The sequence below is a fragment of the Dryobates pubescens genome, chromosome 17, assembly GCF_014839835.1.
Source record: "Dryobates pubescens isolate bDryPub1 chromosome 17, bDryPub1.pri, whole genome shotgun sequence".
NCBI classification, from domain to species: Eukaryota; Metazoa; Chordata; class Aves; order Piciformes; family Picidae; genus Dryobates; species Dryobates pubescens.
In genome coordinates this window covers 5,783,885-5,803,338 of record NC_071628.1, presented here as the reverse complement: position 1 = coordinate 5,803,338, position 19,454 = coordinate 5,783,885, and the positions used below count along the sequence as shown (strand labels likewise).

The window sequence follows — 19,454 nt, the reverse complement described above, 5'->3', positions numbered from 1 at the left end:
CCCCCAGAGTGCTTTCCCAAAATCCCAGCCCAGTGACTCAGGCTGCCTTGGCATGCATGTGGGGAGGCCCCCATCTCCTCGTGGTCATCAGAAGGGAGCATGACTCAGCCTCACTTAATGTTGGTCAAACTGAGCCAGCTGCTCTGGTTAAGGAGGGGGCAGCCCGTGGTAGATGCCCCTTGCAGCAAGGTTGTGTCTCCCCATCTCTGCACCCTGGAAAGAGGCTTGCAGGGAGAAACAGTCCCTCATGATGACAGTTTGGTGTTGCCCAAGAGGCTCTGGGAGTTGCCCAGCATGGGATGGTGAGCCTGTCCCCACTGACCTCCACCCTGGCTCATAAGGTGTGGTCAACTGTCCAGATGCATGCTGCACAGCCAAGAGCAGGATGGTCTCACCCCGGGACAAAGGGACTCCTGGGGCTGTTACTGCGCATGGCAAGATAGGTGGTACAGATGAGAGCTGGAGCAAGGGGCACCCTGCTGGCACCTTGCCTTCACCCTCGATGCCAGCTAGGGGAAGGAGTTTGCAGAGCTGAGTGGGGCCGTGAAGGGAGAGAAAGAGTTGAGGGTGTAGGAGTCAGGATGCTCCTGCAAGGGGAACGGAAGGGGTGTGGGGCCGGGCAGAGCAGGGGGCAGTACACCCAGGCTCCACTCTCCACTCACGGTGGCCTCCAGTCTACTCGTCCCGAGGGAGGCAGGGCTCAGAAGTGCTCGGAGCAGCTGGAAGCGAAGGTGCCGAGGTCTGTCCCTCCTCCCAGGGAGGAAGGGGGGAGAGGAGCAAGTCTGCCGAAGCTCTGAAACGTGATCCTGCCGCAGGCACCTCCCTGGGCCCCACCTCGCCCTCTCCAACTTATATATGGCACCTGCCGTGGCCGAGCGCGGGGGCTGCGAGTTGGCACGGGCTGGGGGGGCCCTGGGGAATCCCTGTGGATGGAGCGGCCGAGGCACCAGGGGATGGCCAAGAACACCTCCATGCGCTGGCGGCTGCCGCTCCTCTGCCTCCTCTGGGAGCTGGCCATGGTTGTCCTCTTTGGGGTCTTTGTGCGCTTCAGCCCCGAGGCCGACGCTCACTGGGAGGAAGAGAAGAGAGAGATGAACCTGACCAGCGACATCGAGAACGATTTCTACTTCCGATACCCGTGTGAGTACTGCGGGAGCCTGCTCCTGGTGCTGGATGCTCCCCATCCCATCCCATCCATCCCCTCCCGTGGCAGAGCCGCTCAGAGGCGGCGGCTCCGCTAGGTGCTGGCAAGTTGAGCTCTTGCCCTGAAGCTGTTTTGGGGTGCACCAAAGAACAGGAGAGAAGCCTCGAGGCTCTCTTGGGGCTCTGTCGGCAGGGCACCACTGCACCAGTACATGACGTCTGTTTTCCAGGAATAGGGCTGACGTGTTCCTAGCACCCTGCAAGTGTCGGCTTGCTGCCCCCTCCCTCAGCTCTGGATCAGAGCAAGCTTTGCTGTGCACAAGGAGAAACGGCTGTCAAGATGCTGTGACATCTTCCTCCCATTCCTACATCCTCCCCCTCACAAGTAAATTACCCTTTAGGTAGTGGCATTTTGATGCCAGGGTCCTCACAACCTGCCAGGCTCCCAGGGCTCTTGGGTCACTGCATCATATTGCCACGAGGATTATTCGGGTGGCGAAAGCCCTTTTGGCCAGGCAGTGCCTTTGGCTGGCTTTGATCTCCAGGGCTGGTCATCTTTGGGAGCCATTCAAAACAGGCTGCTTCTGCAGGCAATTGTTTCCAAGGAAGCAACAGGCCTGAGTCATGCATCTATTTAGAACATTTCCATTAAAAACACCTGCTAAATCAAAGCAGCTATAGAAACCTGTGGCTGCCGAGGATTAGCTAGCTCAGAAAAGGATTTGCTTACAGAAACCCACTCCTCAGCCAGCCTCCAGCTTAGTTTATGGCCATGGGCTCTCCTTAGCAAGATCTACCCTTGGGACTAACCCCTTGCATGTTAGCATAGAGCAGCAGCAGTGCCTGAGGGCTGCTTTAATCACTGATGTGCTGGAAGGACATTAGGGGTCCAAGAGTGAGCTTGCAGGAGCCAAGGACGTGACATCTCTTCTGTCCTTGTATCTCACCCCTGCTCTGCAGCGCCAGATGTTCCTCCTCAAGTGGCTGCACGGATTCACAGGATCACAGATCACAGGATGTTAGGGGTTGGAAGGGACCTCTGGAGGTCTTTGAGTCCAACCCCTCTGCCAGAGCAACTAAGTCAACCTGCTTAGTTCAGCTTAGTTTAGAGCTGTGTTTCTGTTTCGGATTTGAGGAAGGGCTGACGCGCTCAAAACGCCAGCTGGTTTGCCTCCGTTATCTAATCAGAAACATTCTCTCTCTGCAAGGATGGACAAATCATGGCAAGGTGGTCTAGCCCTGGCATCGTGATCCCTGTGTCCATCCAGCGCCGCTCAGAAGAGCGGTGGATCCATAATGATGTCTTTGTGACCACTGCTGTCCATAGGACCTGTCCACAGTGGCAGTGGGATATGAGTGAGGAGCTGACAGCTCCTCCCAGCCCAGAGATGATTGGCAAGGCAGGCACGGGGAAGCCTGTGGGTGGCTGTGCCAGTGGTGCCCGTTGCCAGGTCCAGTCAGTGTCACGGTGCCTTCTCGTTTTGTATCACATATTGATGATGCTCCCTAAGGGGTGACTCTTCTGCTTTCTAGGGAAAAGAAAGGAGATCCTTCAGCACAGGGGGCATTCCCAAAGGCCAAACACTTCCTCTCAGTAGTGATGGCAATTGTCCTGCCACAAAAGCGGGGTTAGAAGCAGTTTAGTGCATGGCAGCACCCAGGCTGGCTCCAAGCGATGCCAACGCTGGTCTTCCCAAGGGAATGCAAACATTGAGAGCTGGCAAAAGGCTTTAGGCTGGGTGCACTTTGAAGACCTGCTCTTCCTCCTGGGTTTGCACAGAGTCTAACACACAGTGGGGATCTTCAGTGTTTTCAGAAGGTGCAGCATTACCTCTGACCTGTGTGCTTCTGGTTCTAGGATGAACAAGGAAATACATCATGCAAATAGCAGGGGGTAATTCTAGCTGTGTGTTTACCCTGGAGAAGAGAGGTGGGGAGAATAAATGCACCTGCAGAGGAGTCTGGGGCATTGCTTGGTAAAACCAGAGCTGACCAGTTCTTAGGACGAGCAGAGGAGTGCATTTGAAGACCTCAGCTGAGCAGTCCCAGCTGCAGAGCTTGTCTCCTTCGTTTCTTTCCAACTTGTTTCATAGGCATGGGGGGCATTTTAAAACCAAGCAGGCTCTGCAACATGGCAGAGCGTTGCTGGAGCTTGTCCAAATGCTCAGCCTTAAACAAGGCTGCAAGACACTGTAAAGCACCAAAGGACAAAAGCCACAGCTTCTGCAAAGCCACACTTCACCCCAAAATACTCACCCAGTACTTAGTGGAAGCAGCAGACACAGCCACCCTGTCCCTGCGGGAGCACATTTGGGGCTGCTGAATTTCAACACGGGTTTGGTGTGGAGCAGATTCCGTCCATTTCCTTTGCCTGCCTTCTGGGAGGCACCTCAAGGGTTGCTGGTTGAAGTGGCTACAATGGCTTGTGTGCTGCACAAGGTTGCACTTGCCGGTGTAGCTCCATCGACGAGGTGTTTACCAGCTCTGCAGTGCGGGTTTGCTGGTGGGAGTGTCCTGTGGGGGATGCCAGCCCTGGCCCTCCCGCTCTGTTCATGGGCAGAGTGGCCTGCAGCGTGAGGGGTTGCATGGTTCAGTTTGTAAGTATGCAGCCTTTCAGCTCCCTTAATGGCAAGGCCAGGCTTATCTGATGGAAACCTGCAGCATTAAAAAGTACAGCGGGTTTACTGCCCTGAGAAGCCCTTGGAAGAGGCTCAGGCAAGTCTGGTTTCCCCCCCGGGGAAGGGCATCTGAGGGGCTCCACTTGGCAGGTCTGAGCGTTAGTGGGAAGAACTGGGTCTCTCTGGTTTAAGCACTCGAAATCTCTCAAGGTGGGGCTCCTGGTCTCAAGGGTGTTTAGCAACTGATTTCAGTGGCATTTAAGTAGGTGTTGTTTTGTGCTCCTTGTTCTGAGCCATCCCCAGGACCCCACCTTGGATGGACCTACCCAAAAGTACCATTCCTGTGTCGTTAACAAACTGCACTGCTCATTTCACAAGGCATTTGCCAAGTTTTGTGCTAAAGAAGGGGGGGAAAGAAACCTACCTGAATAAAACAACCTGTTCTCTTTTGTATGCTCCATTAGTCTCCACTCTTCTCTTGCACACAACTTTTAATAAACTCCTACTTTCAAGACTGAGCCTTTTAACCAAAAGCAGTTTCTGAAAGCTGAGCAGTTTTCAGACTTAGAAACCCGGGGATATGGGACAAACACACATTTTTTCTCTTAACTTCCCCTCTAGTGCCACTGATCCAGTTACCTTCCTTTCACCACCAAGTTCAATAAGCACTCATAGCCCTGCTGTCCTCACAGAGCTGACAGACCCTTCCCTCTGCACAGCTTTCCAGGATGTCCACGTGATGATCTTCGTGGGCTTTGGCTTCCTCATGACGTTCCTCAAGCGTTACGGATTCGGAGCCGTGGGTTTCAATTTCCTCCTGGCTGCCTTTGGGATCCAGTGGGCTCTCCTGATGCAAGGCTGGTTCCACTCTTTCAAGAACGGGAAGATTCTCATTGGAGTGGAGAAGTAAGGGGGAGATGGGCTCTGGGATGCCACCTCTTGACTGCCCAGTGGAAGAGCTGGGATGGGAGCCAAGCATCTGGCAGTGCCAGCTGCCCTCTGTTTCATGCAAACAAGTCTTTGAAACGTTCTTCCTTCTGCATATCTCTACTTGCTTTCCTCCCCTTGGCCCAAAGGTAGCTGCCATTGTAGGGGTACTGCTCAAAGGGAAATGTGAGATGAGTGTCACCCCTTAGTCCCAAGCCAAGCACCATGGACACGGTGCTGAGAAAACACCTCCCACGTTATTTAACAGCACCTTTCCTGGTGTAAGGACGGGAGGAAGGTCAGTGGGAAATCCAAGGCTGTCTCTTAATCATCTGTCCTCCTTTGGGTGGGATCTCAAGAGCTGGGGGTGAGCTACCAAAGAATATTTGCTTATTAAACTGCAATTTCCCTTCCCCTTTTCCAGCCTGATCAACGCTGACTTCTGCGTGGGCTCTGTGTGCATTGCCTTTGGGGCCATCCTGGGCAAAACCAGCCCCATCCAGCTCCTTGTCCTCACTTTGTTTCAAGTTACACTCTTCTCAGTGAATGAGTACATCCTCCTCAACCTGCTTCATGTAAGGCTTTAGGCAGCACCTGCTTGGTTCTGCTCCTTCCTCCCTGTATCTCTCCAAATTGTCTGCCTTTGCTACGGCTTCACCAAATAAGCTTTTGGAATGCAAGAATTCTGCAAGAATGAAGGAAAAGTAGAGAAATTATGAAGGAGAGGGTCAGGGGGTGCTACTTGCCTGAGAAGGGAGATCTTCTGGGCTTTTGAACACAACCTTGGCAATTCAGTGTCCCCCTGCCACAGCTCCCGAGGCAGACAAGTAGCCTTAGCATGAAGGAGCAGTCACTCCCTTCCTGCCTGAGGTTTCCCTCATCTATTTTCCCTGCTGGAATATGGGTGTTGTAGAGGGAAATCAAGTTACAAAGAGGATAAGATATCTGCTGACAGAGGCAGGGCTCCTGCTGGGTCCTGACCTCCAAGAGAGGGTTTGGAGGGCTGAGATGCAAATGAGCTCCCAGAAGACCTGAGTGCACTTGGGAGCCAACCTGGCTACGCTGCAACCTGCCTGCCATGGGGACAGGTCAGAAAGTTCCCTCTGCCTCAATGCCTTCCAAGGGGAAGCTGAGAGGAATGTCATAGCCATGCATAGGACCAAGTAAGCACAACAGCTAGCAGGACCAGATCATTTTCATCCACATCTCCCCACAACTGAGTGCAGGCTGGAAGGATGACTGGGCAGGCAAGCTGGGCATGATGCGAAGCAGACCTCAACTCCAGAATGAGTGGCAGTTGCAGAAGCAAGCCTCTGTTTTTCCTTGGGTGCAGGTTAAGGATGCAGGTGGCTCCATGACTATTCACACCTTCGGAGCCTACTTTGGCCTCACAGTGACACGCATCCTGTACAGACCCAACCTGGAGCAGAGTAAGGACAAGCAGGGCTCCGTGTACCACTCTGACCTTTTTGCTATGATTGGTGAGTTGGCCTGCACTTTGGGGCTGCTGGGGCATGCAGACCACTCAGGGGTGCTGGGACATGCAGACCGCTCAGTTGCAGAGGGCTGGTCCCTGCTGTGTCTCTGGGGAAAAGCAAACTGAAACCAGGATCTGGGGCTGAGAAGCTCTGCATCCTGTCTTCCACCTCACAGAGCTCCCTTCAGCAGTAGCTGGGCTGGGCTGGTGCCTGGACAGACAAGCATGCATTTTGTTTCCCTCTCTTTGCTAGCTCCTCCTGATGCTGGTCCCATCACAGGGGAGTGTGCAGCTGCAGGGCAGCAGGACTATAAGATTTGGCTTACCCTGTGCAGTCCCTTTATTCTCTCTTTCCCCTTTCTCTTCTTCACCCCCACCCCACCAGGTACCCTGTATCTATGGATGTACTGGCCCAGTTTTAACTCTGCAATTTCTGATCATGGGGATGCCCAGCACCGGGCTGCCATTAACACCTACTGCTCACTGGCCGCTTGCGTCCTCACCACCGTGGCCTTCTCCAGCGTGCTGCAGAAGAAAGGCAAGCTTGACATGGTAAGCTGCGAGCAGAGAGCTCTGCAGGGCCCAGGCCACTTCTAATGAGGCTGATTGAGGGTCCAGGAAACGATCAACACTTCTCCTTTGCTGAACAGATACTGGGCTTCAGGGCGTAATGATGAAACCAGCATCCGGGTAGAAACCCAGAGGCTGTATTGAATGAGCAAGTGGGAAGCGAGTCCTGCGGGGACTGAGATGCAGGGTGATGCCCTGCACATGGTGGACCTAAGCCACAGCAGGCACTGGACCTCCTCTGCCTAGAGAGCTCCTGATGGGCATGTTGCAGAAGCATGCTTGGCAGCGCTCCTCTGCAAGCCGAGCAGGGCCTGCACGGCAGCTCGTGAGCAATCAGGGGGCTGACTTGTACATGTTCTGTGTGTGGGTGACATGTCTCTGTGACAGCAGAGCTTGCATGACACACGGGTGAGACAATTTCCATCTCATCACAACTCCCCACCCATATTTGTGGATGCAGGGAACGTGTGTGGTACGGGGAGTGGGAGTCCATGTGTGCCTGCGCTGCAGACAGAGGCTGCCTGTTCCTCTCCTGTTTTTCCCCAAGGAGCAGGCCCTGACTTCTCTTCTGGAAGCGTTTTCAGAGCCGACTCTCCCACTTTGCCACTTGCACCACTTGCAGTCCCCCGAGATGCCAAGACAGGGTGGTTGCTTCTGCAGGTGCACATCCAGAACGCAACGCTGGCAGGCGGCGTGGCTGTGGGCACCAGTGCGGAGATGATGCTGACTCCATACGGCTCCCTCATCGTCGGCTTCATCAGTGGCATCGTGTCCACGGTGGGGTATGTCTACCTCACGGTGAGTGCTGCCCTAGGGGCCTGCAGCCCTGGTCCTGCTAAGGAGACCAGAAATTGGAGACACTCCCCTTTGATGGTTCCTGCTTTCCACCATCCCTTACATAGATGCACTTCTGGCTCCATTTACTGCCCCAGGATGCTCAGGAAGGTTCAGTCTTCCCTCAGGAGAGTGTTTGGAGGATATGTTGTTATTTTTCTCTTGAATTTGGCTCCACAGCCTTTAGCCCTTTAATGGGACAAGACATCACTCTTCTTTCTCTGCTTTTGGCAGTCCTCAATGGAAGGAACTAATCCTTTGCAGAGCTGTGCTTATGTCTGGTCTTCCTCTACCTCATTTTCCATCAGCCTTTTTTGGAGTCCAGGTTGCACATCCAGGACACATGTGGCATCCACAACCTCCACGCCATGCCAGGCCTTATTGGGGGCATTGTAGGGGCCATCACTGCAGCTGCAGCCACAGAGGATGTATATGGAAAGGAAGGGTAAGACAGCTTGAACGTATTCCCTCTGAGAATAGATTTCATCTGTGGTTCCTTGGGCTGGGAGCAAGGAGCAATTAACAGCCCTTGTCAATTGCCCTTTGCCCACTCAAAAACACGGGGTACACTGTGTCAGACTTGGTGAAGTGTAAAAGACTCCTCTCCTGCAGCTGGCTCCTTGTGGCATCAAAAAAGTCAGCCACTGCCCTACTGCTTGGCATTATTCTAGGTCCCAGGTGGGTGGGGAAGCGCTCCTCCCTCCATCCCTGCATTGTTTTGGGGAGCCAGGTAAGCCTGAAGGTCTGAAATACACGATGAATGTTTATATTTGGGCCTCCTCCAAGGTAAAGCTTTGCCAGGGGCTAGAGGGTAAGGAAGTGAGAGGTGTTTTGTGTCATTGCATCAGTCTCCTGGTCCGCTGCAGAAGTGGGATGGGGCTAGGGAGGAGTCCCCAAGGGAGCAGGACATGAAGTGGGGAAGATCTGCCAGGAGCAATCCTCACCATTGCTGCCCTCGGCAGGTTCATCAAGGCATTTGACTTCACCGGCGTGTACCAGACACGGACACCCAGTGTCCAAGGAGGGTTCCAGGCAGCTGGCATCATGGTGTCCCTGCTGATGGCTTTTGTCGGGGGTGCCCTTGTGGGTAAGCAGGAGGGGAGCATGGAGAGGGGAGCGTTGAGCCTGTGACTGACATGGAGGTATCCATGCACTGTGTGTCCTTGCCGCTTGCATTGCAAGCATCGTAGCCCTGGCTTGCTGCCATTTAGACTGCCCCAAAGCCCATAGGAGCAGGGAAAAGCTGGCAGCCAAGCTGGGGGTAAGGTCAAACCGGTTTGGAGAAAAGGGGAGATTGGCACCAAGCACCTTGCTGCCGGGGTGGGTGAACTCCAGCCACCCACACCCCGCATCCCACACGGCACCACGGCGGTGCGAGCACCCTGCCCACCGCCCTGCCCGCCTGCTTCCAGGGGCCATCCTGAAGCTGCCCGTCTGGGGCGACGCCGCCGCCGAGAACTGCTTCGAGGACGACGTGTACTGGGAGGTGAGGCGAGCAGGGGCGCAGCGAGGGGTTGGGGCCGAGGCCGGCGGCGGGCGCGGGGCGGAGGGCGCGGGAGGCACCAGGTGGCGCTGTCGGCCCGCGGCCTGAGGGGGCTGTGCCGTGCCGCGCCGCAGGTGCCGGAGGACGAGGAGAGCGACGCGTACCACATGCACAACCCCGACAAGCCCGCCTCGCCCTGAGCCGCCCGCCGCCGCCCCCTGCCAAGGGCGATGCCCCTCGGGGGGCGGGGGGGCTGCCCGCCTGCGAGCCTGCCCTCGCCCCCAGCCTCTGCCCCCATCACAGGACCGCGGGGACGGCTGCGGGGTGAGGGCAGAGGATCGTTTTCTCCCCGTGCTCAGGCGGCACCTGTCTCTGCCCTTCTCTCCTGCTTTTGTAACGAGCTGTTGTGAATAAAAAGAATAAGGTGTTCTTCTTTCCAGCCCTGTGCCCCCGTGTGTCGGTAGTGGGGCAGAACAGGGTGGTACCCAGGCTCTCACAGAGCAGCTGCTGGGAGAGGCTTTGGCTGCCGGGGGTAAAGCGGAGGTGCTGGGACACATCCGAGTCCCATGGGGCCAACACAGATGCACAGGCGATGGCAATGTGGGGATAGCACTGGCTCAGGGCCTGCTGCCTTAAAATAGAGCGGCTGGAGGCAGCTGCCAGGCTCTCCATGGCAGGAGCTGAACACGTGTGGGAAGCACAGGCTAGGCTGGTGGGTCTGGGGGGGCACTGAACTGCAGCAGCCGGTCCTGCACTCCTCCAAGACCTGGGCAAGGGCCAGCTTTGAGCCCAGCTACACTTTTACACTCTGCCATCATCTTCTCTTCACCTGCTTTGCTGAGGCCTCCATCTCTGATCCTTGGAAGCCTTGTTCACGTGTACAGCACAGGCAGACCAGACTCTGCCCTCTTTGGTTTCAGCCATTTCTTCCAGTGGTATCAGACCACTCCTTCCACTTACCAGTGCTGTCCTGATAGGAAGAGCACAGCACCTGGCTCTTAACCAGACCATCAGGCTTCATCCAGAGTTGGGGGAGACAGGAATGAGAATCAGGCCTAAAACCTGCATGTTTGCCAGGGTGATAAGATGTGAGGAAAAGGGGAGGGGGGGAAAGGAGGGTAGGAGGGCTGATAGGTCTGCTCACCACATCTAGCTGTAATTCTCACACCTGAGGGGGGGAGTCAAAAGTAGCTATTCACATCCCCTTGGGATATGACACCCTCATTTTCCACTCTGGGTAAAGACAAAAACCCCTTTACAACATGTTTCTGGAATTTGTCAGCGGCTGCCAGCAGCACCATGTTAATTAAATGTCGGCAAAGATGGAAGCAAGAGGCTCTGCTCTAATTGGACACTTTGCTTGGTGGAGCTGAAAAACATTGTGACAGAGGAGGAGGTGCCGAAACGCTGTGTTCCCCTGCCACGGCGCGGGGATGGGGACAGCCAGGCACAGGAGACGCTCTCTTCTGAACCCCTGTTGCCTCCCCTTTGCCTGAGACAACCTCACTGTTGAAAAAATAGAAGTCCAACAAAAGGCCTAAAATCTTCCACAGGAATGTTCTCAGTGGCGTGGGACGCAGGGAAAGGGCTTACTGGCTCAGGGGAAATGCAGAAATGTCATAGCTGGGCCGTCAGGAGCCCCCTTGCCAGCTGGTGCTATATTGTGTGCTCTCTGATGATGGCAAAGGCAGGTCTGGCAGGGGTCAGGCGTGGTTTCCAGAGATGACCCCTGCGGGGACTGAGCATACGTTGAGCTGCACCCTTTCCCCAGGGTGAGGATGGGGAAGCGAAAGGCAGTTCCTGGTCTCCATGTGCTGGGATCTGCTGAAGGAAGGAGATCTCTCAGCCTCTTTGTGCTTCTCCATGTGCTGGGATCTGCTGAAGGAAGGAGATCTCTCAGCCTCTTTGTGCTGGGGAAAGGATGTAACAGCCATTTTCTGCTCACAGCTTCAGCCAGAGCGCCTGCCAGAAGCCACCACAGGGATGTTTATTGACGTGCACTGTAGACAATCTCATTTTAAAAAGGGAGTCCTAAACTTTTTGCCCCAAGTCTGCCAAAACCTGAAAACAGAAGCAGACCTTTGGGGCACTGCATTTCCTACTGTGTCACCAAACTAGTCTCCCTCTCTCCCACCCTGTTTGAGCTCCAGTCATGCCCCAGGTGAGCCAGCATTCAGCTGTACATCCAGCCCCTGTGGCCTCCAGTCTTCCCCCCCGCAGGCAGCTTGCAGGGGCCTCCGGGGGACCAGTGAAAGAAAAGCCTGAGTGACCTTCATTGCCTTAGCGAGCCTTTAGACACTGGAATGAGCTGCCCAGGGAGGTGGTGGAGTTGACATCCCTGGAGGTGTTTAAGGAAAGATTGGATGTGGCACTTGGTGCCATGGTCTGGTCAATGTGGTGGCGTTGGGTCATAAGCTGGACTTGATGACCTCAGAGGTCTGTTCCAGCCTCAATAATTCTGTGATTCTGTGGCCAGCCCACATGTCTGGCAGGTCAGATCTGCCAGCACCGGCAGCTGGTCCTGCGCCAAGTGCGTGTGCCGGGACAAGGAGCCCCGACCCTGCTCCCCATCCCTCCGAGCTCTGCCTCCTCCTCGTGGGAAGACGCCTAAACTGCCCAGGCTGCTGGGCAGTGAAGCGTTTTATTGCCCATGCTCTTGCAGGGCTCTGTCTGGTCTCAGTACCTAAATCACTCGCTGGGGCTGGCCTTGCAGCTTTAATTCCCCGGCAAACAATGCTGGCGCGTTTGAAGTGCGGTCGCGGCCCCAGCGGTGGACGGGCGGTTTCTCAACGGGGGAGCGCGGGGAGCAGAGGATTGGGGCTGCTCCAGCAGGCGGGAGGACGTGGGAGAAAGGGGTTGTCGATACCCGCGGGGATTAGGTGGTACAAATTGGCTGGGAAGCACCAGAGCCATTGACCAAAGTTGTCCTGGGGCAGGTTCCCATGGGGGGGCTGGATGAAACAACCTGCCTTCAAGGAGGCTGGAAAGCCCAGCCTAGCTGCTAATCCCCTGAAATCTATGGGGCACGGAGCAGAAAAGAGGTAAAACTAAAAAAAAAAAAGGGAAATCTCGTGTAAAGGTGGTGTTTTCCCCAAGGGGATGGGGTGGTGTTAGAGTGGGAAGGGGGAACAGCGTCATTTAATCCTGCTTTTAACAGGCAGGTGGTGAGCTTTGCTCGCACTCCTGCTCCTGTGAGCTGCAGCAGAGATTTTGGAGGAAGGCCTTTGCTCGCCTCCACTGTCCCCTGCTCCTGGCGGGGACCCCGGTGCCTCTGCAGGGGGTCCCCATCCCCAGGCCTGCCCAGGAGGATGGAGACTGTGTGCTTACATCTGTTGCCGTGCGTGTGTTGGTGAGCGTGGCTGCAGGCACACGGTGGAAATCCCAGATTTAGATGGGCTCGTTGCATGCCCCACGTGCTGGCCACGGCAGCTCTCTTGCTGGCGGTGCCTCAAGCATGCAAAGCCTTGCAACCCCACACACCTGTGTTCAGTCTTCTCGACCACGTTCAAGCAGCACACTGAAAAGCACGATGTCCGTGTTGCCAGAGATGTGGGAAGGTCCTCACATACACACATGCCAGCCGGCCAGCCACAGTGTTGCTGTGCACATCCATCTACCCTTGCCCTGCACATCTATCTACCCTTGCCAGGCACATCCATCTCCTTTTGCCAGGCACATCCTTCTCCCTTTGCCAGGCACATCCTTCTACCTTTGCCCGTGCATGTTGGACCTGGTGTGTCCACGCCTGCGTGAGCCCCGCTCCAGCCCCTTCTGAAGGAGCGCTGTAAATTGTAATCAGATTAGGGCAGCCGGTCGCTTAGGGCCCTTGAAAAGGGCATACGTCCCCTCATCAGTACCTAGCATTGAGTCACACAAAGGGTCTAAGTAACTCTGCGGGGGTCGGGCCCTCTGGAGCGCAGGGGAGGGGGCTCGCCTTTCTTTTCTCTCTGTCCCTTGTAATTATGTCAATTTGCTAGCCAAATTGTTTGCTTGAGTGGACAGTGGGGGCTTGCCCCCCTTCCCGCCTCCCCCCCACCCCTAACCCCATTCATGTGCTAATGTGGGAAGGAGCATGGCCTCCTGACTTCAGGAGGTGGCCGTAGAGGAGCAAAGTGCAGGGGTGCTCAGGCCAGGAGCTCCCCATCTACGGGCTCCTGGATGCTTCGGCCTTGCAGCCCGGATGTCAGGGGCACTACTGTTCGCTTTAGTCCGTGGCAGGGCGTGCAGTACCCACCTAGCAGCAGCCAGCCTTGGTTTTCTCTGGCCATCCCTCACCTGGACCACGTCCCTGCTTGGGCCACCACATGCCCAGGGCTGGGACCTGTGCCCTGTCGCGCGGCGGCTTTCTCGGTGCACCTCCTGGCATTTGCATATATTCTGCCTGCAAATCCTTGTCAAGGGGAGCCTCTTTATTGCCTGTATAGATCACAGGGTGTTAGTTAAGGGGCTTCTTTGTATTGCCTCAGACAGCTGGGGTCATCAAAAGTCCTGCGGTGGGAAGGAGAGACAGGAGGAGGGGGGAAGCTCTGACAATACGGACTGAAGGATTAAAGGAGCATATAAAGTTCCTATTGAGTGAGACAAGAGGCTGTTCACTCCCAAGATTGACAGCAACCAGGAGGCGATTCCCAACACAATGTCCAATTAATTCTCTACCCTCTTCGCTGCCGTCTCCTCCCTCCCTCCTTCCCTAGGCTGGGGCATGAGCAGGGAAGGGCTGAGGCTAAGATCCTCAAGAAGGTAATTAATTATTCCTGACTAAGAGGAGCCTGCCAGGGTGCAGGCAAGTCCCCAGGCTCGCTGGGCATCCATCTCCCTCCCACAGGCTCCCATCAGCTTGGGCCACTTTGCAGTAGTTTTCCTTTCCATCACAGGCAGAGGAATCCCACCAAGGGTCCACCTCCAGAGCAGGTCCTGCACAATAACCATGGTTACTGCTGAGCCCAGAAGAGGTGAATTTAGGGCTAAAGCCAGGTTGGTAGGAGCATGCAGCAGGGCAAGACTGTGGCAGCAAGAGTGGTAGGGAGCAGGGCAAGGTGCATGGGCACACAGAGCATTTGGGGAGAGCCACAGCAATGTGTGCCAGGCCTGGGGATCAGGCCTTATCTGCGTGTGCTTGTGGCAGTTGTTAAAGCAGCTTCATTTACCCTTGTTTTGTAGGGAGAAGTGCCCCTACAGGTGCATTGCCCTTGTTTCCTGGGCTGGCCACCCACACTGGACCCGGTGCTGAGCACAGCAGGACGTGTGCTCCTCTTTGTGAGTGTGCCTTTACCTGTCCTGCTAACTGCACCTCTCTGAAATACCACCACGTTCAGGAGAGCAGAATCTGAGCCACCACATGAAATTCCTGCAAACCACGGGCTGAGTGTGACTTGTCTGACCTGTCTGGTCTGGTTTTCCCCTGGCAAACCTCTCAGGCCAGAGAGAGGGAGTAACCAGGAAAGCCCCTTTCTCCAGACTGGCCACATCTTTGTGGGTGCTCTCTGCAGCACCGAGGCTCCCAGGCACGGCTGCCAAACATCCTTCCACAGCGGCAAAAAGCTGCAAGCCATCTGGTACGGTATCAAAAGCCATGCGACCAGCAGGGCCCACGCCTCCCCGCAGGGGACACTTCGGCCAACCCATCACCTCCATTCCCACCGCTCAGCACCAAACTCTTCCCTTCCGCTGCCCGCGGAACAGAGGATGCCGCGCGGGGTGGGGGACCAGCACCACGCTCCCTGTGCACCTCGCAGGCGGGGGATGGCCTCAGGATGCCGGCGCTGGGCCGCAGGCATCTCCTGCCCGCTCCCTCCCGCCGCACACGCTCCCAGTGAAGTTGTTTGAAAGTCTTCCGGCAGTTTTCGCGGCCAGGAATAACAGATTAGCCATGATCTGATCAGCCCAGTATCTAAGCTGTATTCTCCCCGCTGACAAGTATTTGAAAGAGGGGAGGGGCCACTTTCAGCCCAGCGATGAATCTTTCACCGACAAGAAAAGAGCCTTTTTTCTCCCGCCAGCCGCAGCCTGCTCCGTGCCCTGTTGCTAAGCGAGCCCCGGGGCCGCCGCTTGCACGCGGCCGGCTCCAGCGGAGCCCTCGGGTTAGCAGAATCGGGAGATTCACACCAGACATCCTGGCCTTTAGGGAGGGTGTTTCTTTTCTCACCCGCCTTTGACTGGCAGGTAACAGCTCGCCAGCGAGGCTTGGGGATGCCCCTGCCGAGGCAGCTCGCCCTGGGAGGACAGGGAAGACGCAGAGCCCTTTGGAGAGAGGGCTGGGGTCAGGGGAGGCAGCCCCAAATGCCTGGGGTTTTGCTGCCATGCGTGGAAGGTGTCCCTAGACAGGCTGTGAAAGGGCAGCCACCCCGCACACCCACGGCCTGCTGGGTTGGGACACACTGGGACCTTGAGGGCATGGCCTCGGAGGATGGTCGGTGCTGGTGGCCAAGGAGAAGCCTGTCTTGGCCTCATACAAGGATGGCTCTGGGCATGGGCTTGCAGGGGGACATGTGGAAGAGAAAACAGGAGGATGATCTCCAAGCTTGGGCCAGCTTTTTGGTCTCTGCAGTCTCACACTGCTCCAGGGCACCCTCCTCCCAGCTAGCACCAGCTGGGGCACGCAACCCTGCGAGAAAGAAGGCCAGTCAGTAAAACAAAGGCTTCCAGGCTATTTCTGGAGCTACCAGCATGAGGTGCCCTCGCCTAAGACATTGTGCTCGCATCTCCCCTCTCTCCTGCAAGGCAGAGGTGCAGGCAGAGCTACAGGCTGCCAGGCCCTGGACTGGCACCTTCCTGGAGCCCCACCTGCCCTCCTCCCTCGCAGGCAGGGTGCTAGCAGGGAGGAAGGAGGCTCCCCTTTGTGCATGTACCCCTCTGGTGGCTCTCTACTGAACCTCCCTCATCAGCCCCAAGCGCAACACCCTTGAGCATTACCAACAAACAGCATCTCCAGCTCTTTGTGCTCAGCGCTTTGTGGGGAATCCTCCCTTTCCGCTGCTGTAGGAAGCCTGGAGGAACACCCCCATCCCTGCTTCAGCATTGACCTCAGGCTCCTGTGAGCCCTTGACCTCATGATGGAGGGAGCTGACCAGGGCTCACTGCACTGATGTGCCAGGGGGCTGAGGAAGAGACCCGCACAGAGGCTGTTTCATTTTCTGTGAGCAAAGGGAGCCACTGGCACAGCACCACAGGCTGCTCCCTCCACATGGCCACACCAGTTGGTGTGAAAAGCCCCAGGGAAAGATGCCAGAGGCACTGCAAAAGTTACACCAAAAGGGAAGAAACCCTCAGCCTTCAGGTTTGAAACACAAAAGGCCGGATCCATGGCTGTGATTCAGCCTCTCTCTGTAGCTTTAGCAGCACAAAGCAGCTGAAAGATTATTTCCTCTGGTGAGCTGAGCTCTCCTCCAGTCTGGGGCAGCAGAGGGGGGTGGTGTGGGGTGTGTGTCCCTCAGTGGCCAAAGGGGCCACCCCCTGAGCCTTGGACAGTGGTATGGGATTACCTAGTGGCCCGAGGTTGTCCTAAGTTTCATCAGAGGCATGATGACTTTCTCCAGCCTTCCCAGGAGCAGAAGTGCCTACCTTTGGTGTTCTGGGGAGCGGTGGTGTTACTGTGCAGGTGCTTGCAGTGGATAGCAGTGGCTGTGTGAGCTGCTTGCCATGCTTGGTGGTAGGCACCCACCTCAGATAAACACCTCCCAGCTAGCAGCTTCTCAAGTGTTCAGGTCTCCCTAGGGTTGAGCTGACAAAGCACAGGCAAGGTCTGCTGACCTGAGTCACAGTCCTACCTCTCCAACTAACACTCTCAAGCTTTCTCTTGACTATTGGCTGCCCTGGCAGGGCAAACTCCTGGCTTTGGGACCTCATCATTGCTCTGATACTTCAGGCCAGATTTTTAACTCTTTTGGGGTGCCTCTGCCAGCCATAAGACATGTCCTCCACCACACAGACAGGTTTCCTGCCTTGCTCTGCAGCCAGGAACGGTATGAGTGGAGAAGCAGTGGGATGGAGCAGACCTTTAATTCTCTTCAGGGGAGGTCAAAGGGACTTTAAACATATATCTTAAAGCTTCCTGGCCCACTGCTCAGCTAACCCTGCAAACAGCCTCTGTGTCTCTTGGGTAAACTACTTGACTCATCCACTTTACTGTCTGCAATACAACTATCCAATGCTCACACCATGGACATGAAGATCCATGTGTAACTGGGTCACGTTATCATGGCACTGAGCAGGTTTGTAGGACCTCCATGTGCTACAAACAGCAAGTCCTCAGTGCCCAAACAAATTGCTCCTGTCTTTACTCCTTCTGCCCTGGTCATTTCTCCTGGCTTTGCCTCTGAGCTTTGGCTCGTGTCTGGCAGGTGCTGGAAGGTGCTTGGAGGGTGAGAGCAGCAGGATGTTGCTTTGGCTTCGCTTTTCTCTGAGGAGTCCCAGACCACTAAACCAAATTTGCTCTTTCACTTTGGGTAGTCTCTACAGTGGACTATGCCCTGTAAAACTCTCCTCTGAGAGGGATGTGGTCTGCAGAGGTAGACCTGACTCTCCTCCTGAAGGCCTGATCATCCTGCAGGAGAGCACAGGGGCTCTCCCCCAGCCAGGGGCTGGGCAGCACCACATCTTCCTGAGGAAGAAAGGAAAATTTGCCTTCAAGGACTCGTCGGTAAAACCTGTTCCGAGAATTCGTGTCCCAGTGCTGAAATAAACCATTGTGCAGCAAAGAATAGTAAGCACTCAAGAAAGAAGAAAATAATTTTATCCTGATTTCTAGTGTCTTCCTGACTTGTGAGCACCCTTCCATACTCACACATGTCAGCAGAACAGAGCGGAGATATATTTGTATGAAAATCTGGCTGTCTCCACAGCTATCTATAGCAGTTCTCTCTGTGTCCTTAGCTCCATCCTATGGCTCTAGATTTCACAGAATCATAGAATGTTAAGGGCTGGAAGGGACCTCGAAAGATCATCCAGTCCAACCCCCCTGCCAGAGCAGGGTCACCTACACCAGATCACACAGGAACGCACCCAGGCGAGTTTTGGGTCTCTCCAGAGAGGGACATTCGGTTTGCTTCAGTTTGGTTCCAGTGCCCAGAACATCCCCGGGCAAAGGGACAGCGTCAGCACCCCGTGCCCAAAAGGCAACGAAATAAAGAGCCATGGTGTGACCAGCCTGGCAGCTTGGATGGGCAGGGGGGAGGAGGAAGGGGGGGGGTGGGAGGGAGGGGGGCAGACGGGCAGCCCCGAGCATCGCAGCATCCTTTTCCGGGGCGCTGCTGGTGGGGAAGGGGGTGCCCCCACGGGCCTCCCTGCAGACGAGGGCCCCTGCTCAGAAAGAAGTGGCAGCCCATCAGTATGCAGGAGTGGTCGCCGCTCGCCAATAAATTAGCATAAAGCACTCTAGGAGGTAAATAGACATACAAGGCGCCAGTGTGTGCAGCGTGGGCTGCGCCTTTGTCTCAGCCCCACTATTGTCACGGCCCCTGCTGCACACTGACCGAGTGGGGCCGGTGTGGTGGGCTCTTACACTTTTGACTGCTGGATAAAAGGGGGGAACATAAAGAGAGGGGAGAACTTTCTTTCGGGGTTTTTTTATAAGTCCAGACGAAGTTACAGACGTCTGTTAAACGTCAATTACAGCTGAATAAAGACGTCTGCTTGAGGCTTAGTTATGGCTCCTTTCAGCCACCGAGATTTTTCCAGGGCTGGCCCGGGATGCCTTCGGCAACCTAATTTGGAGATTGTAACTCTATAAACAGGCTCTGGCATTAATCAAGGCTGGTGAAAATGCAAATGATGGCGTGGAGGGGGCTCAGGGACAGGACAGGGTCCTGTGCCTTGCAACTCAGGGCAGGGAGTAAAAAGAGGGAAGCAAAGAGGAGGAAGAAAGGGCCGTACAGAAGAGGAGAGATCCGTAAATAGAGAGCTTGGTGGGGATTGCTGACTTTGCTTCGGGTGCTCTGGGAATCTGGTCCCATCAGAACTGGCTGTACCCGACTCTGCTTCCTGCTGGTTAACCCTTGCGGTGCTCCTGGCGAGGTCTACAGCAACCTGGCCTTAAGATCCCATCTGCACAGGCTTTTCCCAGCAAGACCAAAGCCAGAACACCAGCATGCAGGCATTTAAAATCCTGGAGGATCACTGTGTGTTTTGGAACAACCAGACTGTATAAGCAAGAGTGTCAAATCAGCACAGAGACCACAAGGAGTCCTTTGGGAGGGCAGTTCATGCTCTGCATGGTTCCCCATTGCTTATCTTGTGGTTTGTTGATGTTGTCTCCATTTTATGTGAAAAAGGCTTCTGAGCTCTAGGTGAAGGGGGAGAATGAAGTTCCATGTCAGTGTTGTTCATGCAATTAAAAGCCATCCTAGTGAACATAAAGAGCAAAGCAGGAACAAGGTGTCTAGGGACCTTCTTCCCTCTTGGATAT

The 19,454-nt window shown here is 55.4% G+C and overlaps 1 protein-coding gene across 1 annotated transcript; it reads left to right on the top strand.

Annotated features, from left to right (window-relative positions):
• Positions 1 to 929: 929 nt before the first annotated feature.
• RHCG (Rh family C glycoprotein) lies at positions 930 to 9,252 on the top strand. Its single transcript, XM_054168973.1, has 10 exons — positions 930 to 1,140; positions 4,481 to 4,667; positions 5,113 to 5,263; positions 6,022 to 6,169; positions 6,551 to 6,717; positions 7,396 to 7,533; positions 7,878 to 8,014; positions 8,532 to 8,656; positions 8,982 to 9,055; positions 9,187 to 9,252. The coding sequence occupies exons 1-10, from the start codon at positions 930 to 932 to the stop codon at positions 9,250 to 9,252; spliced, it is 1,404 nt and encodes a 467-aa protein (XP_054024948.1).
• Positions 9,253 to 19,454: the final 10,202 nt, after the last annotated feature.